An 8,785-nucleotide genomic window follows, 5' to 3' on the forward strand; every position below is an offset into this window, starting at 1 on the left:
AAATTTGTGGAAATGTTTGGACAGTGGCTATTAAACACCCCACATAAGAGACTTGGTTGTTTGTTTGATTGGGTTTTACGTTACACCGACACAGCATAGGTCATGGCGACCTTCCAGCTTTACTGGTGGAGGTCTTCCCATAGGTGCACTTCTGTGCATTATTTCAGGCACAAACGGGCATCTGCTTAGAACCACCGACGTTTCGTAAGCTAGCTGGATAGCTTCCTCACATGAAAGAATCCAAAGTCCTTGTAATATATCTTAACAATATAATTAATGAACTTAAAGTTGTTATTCTGCCAATAACAAGTCATCAGTAAACACTTTTTCTTCCAGGTTTGGTTTATTTCTTAACAATGTTATTCATATACAACAAATAATCATTTACCACAAATACAAATAATTCTATTATCTGTAAATCACATTGTTCTTTTAAAGTATTCTTACAAAATTTATATAAATGACATATAAAAATCATAAACGTATATGCATATTACGTTGAGTATTTTACAGGTTAAAGGACAAACTAACCTTTGAAGGAAAATATCTCTTATAACACGTTAATTAATTTGAGTTTAAATAAAAAATACATTTTGTAATTACAAAATAAATACTTTAATAATAAGGATATAAACGCAGAACGCAGAATATAATGGTATACGTCTTTACTTCATACCATTAAATAGCTAGTCTTTTCAATTATTTTTTATGCAAAGGTATATTTTTATGCAAAAGCATGTCTGACATATGGAAATAATGTAATGAATTAACATCGTTCATAGAACATAAATACCGGCAATATGTCACTTTTAAAATCTTATTACACAACGTAAATATTTCTGAAAAATTTGGTATTTACAAGGGTTCGTGATGATTCAATATTTTCATTTATTAACGCAGCGATTCAGAAATTTCTTCAGGTTCTAATAATCTAACATCTTTATGAATAATTGATGATCCAATATCACCATGAATTAATGGTCTAACAGCTTCAGGCATAGATGAACTTACAAATTAATGTATTAACAATCCAACATCTTGATGTATGTATTAATAATCCAACGTCTTCATATAATCTTTTCTATTATCCAACGTTTTATGTATGAATAATCCAACATCGTCGTGTATGAATAATCCAACATCGTCGTGTATGAATGATCCAACATCGTCGTGTATGTTTGATATTATGTATCCTTTCCTTCTTGTTTTGTATACATATTTGACACATCAGATGTCTTATAAAATCTCATAGTCTCCTCATACGAAGGCGGTGGTGGTTCACAAGCTACAGCTCCGGCATGCACCGGATCTGGAAAAGGAACATGCCCGACTAATATATTACCAGACTGAGCATAATCAGGGGGTGCACTCTCGTTTCGATGCGGAGCCGGTTGCATAGGAACACTTTGCCGATCGTCTCTGCATCCCAGAATGTTTAAAGCAAATGTTTCTGTTTGAATCAGTTGGCTTTCTTTTCTTTTTATTAGAAATGCAAAGAATATTAAAATGAAGGCAAAGGCAAATAGAATAAGACCTATGGTTGCACATATAACAGCATCTGCTCTATGGATGGTGACTGGTTTATAGTCTGTACTAGTATGTATTTCCTGAGCGGCGAATGTGACCAAGCGTTCATTCACTGTGCCATACACCATTGTTGGAACCCATAATAGAGAACCTGCAGAAAATGAAGAAAATCAACGATACTTTTTTTTACAAAAAAAAATATTCAAAACTGACCATTCTTCTGATGTTTATAATATATTTAAAACAAGGGTGACATTGTCACTTAAATTCGCCTGTCACTAAGAGATCTAAGTTTTACTTATACCTTTAACCTTAGAGACCTGGGTCATGCGCAGGCATTACGTCGCATGGCAGTGAACAAACCTATAAAGTAACATTCAAAATTAATCCCTGTATGTAAAAGATTTCTCGGGACAATATCTGGATATTTGATAATCTCTAGTGACCTTGACTTTGCAAATATTAACCTAAATTTCATGTGTCACAGCCGTTGTTAATATTGTTACCATTTGTATTACAATCCAATCAATAAATGATGACTAAATGGTCCCCATACACATTTTCATATTCTTATCTGAACTTTGACCTCTATGTGTGACCTTGACCTTGGCCGCAGGGACCTCAATTTTGCGTGCAACACCCTGCCTGACAATGTTAAAAAATTGTGCCATGTTATATTAAAATCCCCATATAAATGTATAAGTTTTGTAATAAAAGAATTACACCCAAAGATGAGCATAGAAAATCTTTAACACCAATGCCTTTTATCCAGAAATCAAGATTTTTTTATTTATTAAAAATACTGATGATGATAATGATGATGATGATGATGATGCTGCTGCTGATGATGATGATGATAATAATAATAACAACAACAAGAATTTGTAACAGAGTTACCAACGTCTCCCGCCTCGGGGAAGTTTTATATGAAGCATAAAATTGTGCCTATTTCAAAAGATTGAGGTATGGATCTCAGGACGTTCAGTCCAAAATTATGACCAATGCTAGATCTGCAAATGCAACAATAAATTTATAAAAGAAATAAAATGAAACACGGAATTTAAAAATCTTTCATGTTAAGCTTTTTAAAACTCTTTCATGTTAAGCTTTGACCTCTAAGTGTGACCTTGACCTTGGAGGTAGGGGTGCAGGTGTTGTGCATGACATATCTCTTATTATTGTAACTATTTGTGCCAAGTATTTTCAAAATCCTTGTACTATGAAGAAGTTATAGATCGGACACAAAATATACCCTATAACAGACTATGTTAATCTTTGACCTCTAAGTGTGACCTTGGAGGTAGGGACCCATGTTTTGCGCCTGACATATCATCTTATTATTGTGATTATTTGTGCAAAGTATTTTCAAAATCCCTTGATCTATGAAAAAGTTATGGACTGAACACAAAATATACCCTATAACAGACTATGTTAATCTTTGACCTCTTTGTGTGACCTTGACCTTGGAGGTAGGGACACATGTGCTACGCATGGCATATTATCTTATCATTGTGACTATTTGTGCCAAGTATTTTCAAAATCCCTTGATCTATGAAAGAGTTATGGACGGGACACAAAATATACCCTGTGACAGACTATGTTATTTTTTGACCTCCAAGTGTGACCTTGACGTTGGAGGTAGTTGACCGTTTGTTAAGCAAGACACATCGTCTTATTATTGTAAACAATTGTGGCAAGTATTTACAAAATCTCTTCACAGATAAGAAAGTTATGGACCGGACACGACATTACCCTCAAACTGACAATGTTGACCTTGAATGAGCAAGTGCGACCTTGACCCTGGAGGTTGGGGTCTGGTTGTTGCGCATGACACATCGTCTTATTATAACAAACTTGTGCCAAGTTATTTCAGACCGGACACGAAAGTGTGACGGACGGACGGGCGGACGGAGCCTATTTCTATATCCCCCTTTTTCTTCGAAAACGCGGAGGACAATAATTAGAATAATAAACCAATTAATAACGATTACAAACCTGAAAGTACAATTAAACCCATTTCTACGTAATGTCGAATGAAATGATTCTTCTGTGTCAGATATCCGGTGACGTCACTTTTATATCTCCTCTTATGATCCGATATAAAAAACACAGCCACAAATGTCACGCCCACTGCTATTGTTACTTCCATTTGAAATTCCTTTTGCCTAGAAAATGGAATTCCTAAAAGAAAAGAAAACGGAATTATATGAGAAAGTAATGATTTTATTTTGTAGATGTAGGTATTTTATGTAATGCTTGGTTTTTGTATGTTGAACAAACAATTTATCGTTTTTGTAAGTTAACGATGGGAATGTTTTCCTTTGGTTTTATCTACCACAGTGGTACATTGTAAATATTTCCAAAAGAAGGCCTGTCAATGAAAAACGAATTATCTATTCAAAGCAAAAGTATCTCTATCGAAACGGTTGAAAATATAACATTGTGAGCTGTCAGTATTTTTCACGCATAATTTCTTTTATATTTAATTTTGCATCTACAAGGTGGCATAAGTTTTTGTTATATGGGTCTCGCTAAAACGATTAGAACACACATTCTTACTTACTCTCATCTACCCATGAAAAGTTATATCCTGGTTCAAAGTAACTCTTTGTAGCATACGTGCCATTGATCATGTCTGGATATAAGTCAGTGTAACACGTGCCATCAATACACGTGCCAATATACCAAATAGCATAGCTCCTGTTAGCACAGTGCTCCGTAACAGCCAGAGTGTTTGTAGTGTTCCACCACGTGCCATTAAAATCATTTTCAACTTTGTCAGTAATAATATTATCACCAAGTCCATTGTAAGCATAATCTTCATTTAGAATATTGTAATAATCAGTTTTATTCACGGTGATGTTCCGGCCATCAATTTCAACGTGAACCCAACTTGGTATAATGCATAAAATTAGTTGGATCATTATTGATATACTCAGTATTATGATTGCTTGCGTCATCAAGCAGATTTTGAGCTTTTTCTTGGCACACATTTTAATATACTACCGCTCTGAAACCACTACAAATGAATTATAATTGTCACTTTTTAATTATACTTCCTTCTGAAAACACAAGAACCCATGGGTCGTTAAGTGAGGGCTGTTACTCAAACTGTCGGGTTCATTCGCAAAGTTCTCTGAAAAAGAAAATCTTTTATGACGTTTTTCTTTATTTATGTTTTACATATAACTGAAATTCGAATATCATTCGAAAATAATTTTCCAATCTTAACTAAACTGTATACCAAATTCAGGGAAAATTTCCGAATTTTTCTTGAATGAAAATCTGAATGTGGTCTGAACTGGTCGCATTGGGTATATTCACCGACAGGCTTAAGTTTGAGCTTTCATTCAGTGAACTTACTTTTCCTTACTTTAATCAAATTACACTTATTAATCAATTGTGACTTTTAGCACTTACAAAGGTTCAATATGAAGTTAATTATATCTATTGATACTTGACATGCATACCCTATACTTAATATCATTTATCATTTATAAGTATAATATACCAACTAGAGCTTCCGCTCGACTATTCTCAGTGCTTGACAGTAAGAAAAGGGGCATTACTTTGTAAAAAGGTAACTCAAGAGTTATGTGACCTGTGTCAATCGTGTTACACAGTAATCACGGACATAAAGTGTGTGGAGTTTCTACCAATTCCCTTCAGTAGTTCTGGGGATACTAGCCTGAGATTCAGGCGTTAATAGTTTTTGCTTATTTATAACATTTTTTTTCTTTATTCATAACATATGCGCTATTCCGTATTCGTTCGTCGTTTTGATAGTATCAAATGTCGATTTGCCAAACAGAAACATAAAAAATCGACAGACTGGAACCCAGGCTATGGAGATACCAACTTGCACTCAAAAACTTAACGACACCGGCACTACACCTTTTCTTTCTCCGAATAGTCGAGCTAAAAATGAAGATATTTGTGCGGTACCATGTGCAACTCGTTCGGAAAGGTTTTGTCTATTCGCAATGTTCGAATAAAAGTTGTTTCTGAACGTATATACAAATAGTGAAATAATCGAATCGCAGACACTTTATATTGTGTAATACTTAGTATATCAAAATAAAAAATCGCAGCCAAAGAAAAAGAAGGGAAAAAAAGAACGCATTTTTTCGACATACGTCTAGTATACTATATATACTGTCAAGCATATACCTGTTGAAACAAACACTGCTGCGTATTATGTTCATATGTAATACCTTTTCACCATCATAAATATTTCTAGACATCTAGGTGTTCTGATATAAGAAACATGCCAAATCAAATAACACCCCCTAACAAAAACAAAAATAGAAGTGAATAATAAAAAACGGAAAAAGCTAAAATAAAACTGGAATCTCATTTTTTTTTAAATTGTGTATTTTTGTACATGTTTTAAGAACTAGAATATTCAATTGTCACCAATTATTTATTGATAATTCAGTTGTCGAGGGGTAAAATCTCAAAGGCATTGAATTTACATGTCCTTCGTGTGCCTTTATGATGTAGTTTCATCGCCAGTAAATGAGATGTTGAATAATTGAATAATATTACGAGTATGTAATGAGATCAAGAGGAAATTCCAGGTGTTTTTACTCATATTACCGCTCGTGTCTGATGAAATGCTCGGAGAAATATACCTGTGCTTTTCTGAGTCCGCGATACAAAGAAACCAGAAATCCCCAGATTCTTGTTTTAATATCCAAACAACACCCAGACATGTATAGTTTGTGCTGTTCATTACATGCACCATGTTTTAGCAAGATATTCATTCAATGGCGCGGTCATTGATGAAAACAATCAACAACTTTGTACTGTAAAAATCAATACATTTCTTTTCATATTGAATTGTGTACTCATTAATTGAAAAGCAGAATGAAGTGTTAAATCAATAAAAAATAAAAATAGCTTACCTTGTTTATCTCTGTTGATTAATATAGAAAGAAATTCTGTTTTTGCAAGTAAATATTCCGAGTATGTTTTACACAGAATCAGATTCGCGCTGTGTAAATCAATACCTATATGCTTCTGGGAAACAGTACCACTTCTGTAAATAAGTTATGTACGGAATGCCGTTAGGGCCATTGCCTATGAATGTGTTGATCTGAAACGCGATAGTCGATAGTACGATGATGAAAACGCGAAATCACGAAACTACGATGGTGAAAATGCGAAAGCACGATGATGAAAACGCGAAAGTACGATGATGAAATCGCGACAGTACGATACTACGATGATGAAAGCGCGATAAACTATCGTGTTTTCACCATCGTACTGTCGCGTTTTCACCATCGTAGTTTCGTGATTTCGCGTTTTCATCATCGTACTGTCGTGTTTTCATCATCGTACTATCGCGTTTTCACCATCGTACTATCGCGTTTTCACCATCGTACTATCGCGTTTTCATCATCGTACTGTCGTGTTTTCATCATCGTACTGTCGTGTTTTCATCATCGTACTATCGCGTTTTCACCATCGTACTGTCGTGATTTCATCATCGTACTTTCGCGTTTTCATCATCGTACTATCGCGTTTTCATCATCGTAGTTTCGTGATTTCGTGTTTTCACCATCGTACTATCGACTTTCGCGTTTCAGATTAACATATTCATAGGCGATGGCCCTTACGGCATTCCGGAATGCCGTTAGGGCCATCGCCTATAAATGGTTTGATCTGAAACGCGATACTCGACAGTACGATAATGAAAACGCGAAATCACGAAACTACGATGGTGAAAACGCGACAGTACGATGGTGAAAACACGATAGTTTATCGCGCTTTCATCATCGTAGTATCGTACTGTCGCGATTTCATCATCGTACTATCGCGTTTTCATCATCGTGCTTTCGCGTTTTCACCATCGTAGTTTCGTGATTTCGCGTTTTCACCATCGTACTATCGACTATCGCGTTTTAGATCAACACATTCATAGGCGATGGCCCTAACGGCATTCCGTAGTTATGCCAGAGTGAAACTGCAATCGATATATATTCTATCAAAGGGAAACAAATCTTACATATATATTAAAATTGATGTTAGTTGTCTCCCTTTGCATCCTTAGCGCTGCATTGATGCATTTTTATAAAAGATGTTGTTAAATGTTTGTCGTAAAACTGCAGTTAAATTTTTGTTTATTTTATCATCTCATTTTTCATGTGTATGTTGTGAAAAATTCGTAATATTTGCAATTTATCAAAATAAATCTTTTCAAATTGAAATAAAACATTTTGTTATAAAAAATGTTACAGCAAAGTCATTCTCAAATAGACATTTACCAGTGTTAACGATCCTGTATATGCCATGTGATCATTTCTGAGTACACATGTAGTTAGGTAATACCAGAACGATTCTTTGAATTGTTAAAACATTTGAAAAAGCTGCAATAATTATTTTTGAATTTTGTAAAAAGAATACTTCTAAAATACTTGAATAAAACGAAATATGATTGTAAGTTTCCTTTTTATTAAATAGCGCATGCATGAAGACAGTGTTAAACGGTTAAAAGCCTAGTACTTAATGTATTGTTTATTAAGTTTTTAAAAAAATGGTTAATGAGTTGGGAACTATTACCCAACGTTACTTTACTTACCCTGCTATTTAGTTCCTATGTACATGCAGCAATTTTTATTATCCACGGAATGAATCTTCTCAATATATCATATGTTTAATAAGAAATAGATCATTCAACTACGCTGCGTATACTATTCCATTGAATTTAATACAAATTATTGTAATTCTTAATTGATTATTACTTGATACACGCACTTTTGTATGGTGGCTGATTTGTGCCATTCGTGTTTTCGCCCCGCGACCCCGCAAAGCGAAAAGTTAAAATGGCGGGGGCGCGGGGCGAAAACACGCTAAGGGGGCAGGGGACATATCCAAATGATGGCCCCGGTCAAATTTTTTAATAACTCAGACATGGTATTTTGAAGGTACTTGAAAATTCTGATATTTCTGTCATTGTAATTCTTTCTTGTTTATGTGTAGAAAATTAGAAGTATTTTACCTGAAACTTAGCATTTTGGTAGCTATGTATGTATTTGTGACTCTCCGAATGGAGGTGAAGAAGCTAAAAATCAAGCTTTGACATTTGGCGCCAAACAAGAAAAAAATTTCGGATAAATTTTGTGAAAATCTAAACGTATGACAGACATTTTATTGGTCATTTTTTAAAATACCATTGCTTGCACTGTGTGTTAGTGATATTTTTTTAAAGGAATTCGGCGGATTCTGGAGTATGCTGCACCTTCATGAAGATTGC

General features: G+C 34.6%; 1 protein-coding gene across 1 annotated transcript; it reads right to left on the bottom strand.

Moving 5' to 3' along the window:
• Nucleotides 1-317: 317 nt before the first annotated feature.
• On the bottom strand, nt 318-6,569 carry LOC132738649 (uncharacterized). The gene is made up of 4 exons (XM_060726210.1): nt 6,435-6,569; nt 4,091-4,663; nt 3,523-3,708; nt 318-1,678 (listed from the first exon to the last, which is right to left on the bottom strand). Exons 2-4 carry the CDS (start codon nt 4,518-4,520, stop codon nt 1,185-1,187), a joined length of 1,110 nt encoding a protein of 369 aa, XP_060582193.1. The 5' UTR covers nt 4,521-4,663; nt 6,435-6,569; the 3' UTR covers nt 318-1,184.
• Between the last annotated feature and the right edge of the window lie 2,216 nt (nt 6,570-8,785).

The sequence above is a fragment of the Ruditapes philippinarum genome, unplaced genomic scaffold, assembly GCF_026571515.1.
Source record: "Ruditapes philippinarum isolate M1 unplaced genomic scaffold, ASM2657151v2 ctg5537_1_1_1_1, whole genome shotgun sequence".
NCBI lineage: Eukaryota > Metazoa > Mollusca > Bivalvia > Venerida > Veneridae > Ruditapes > Ruditapes philippinarum.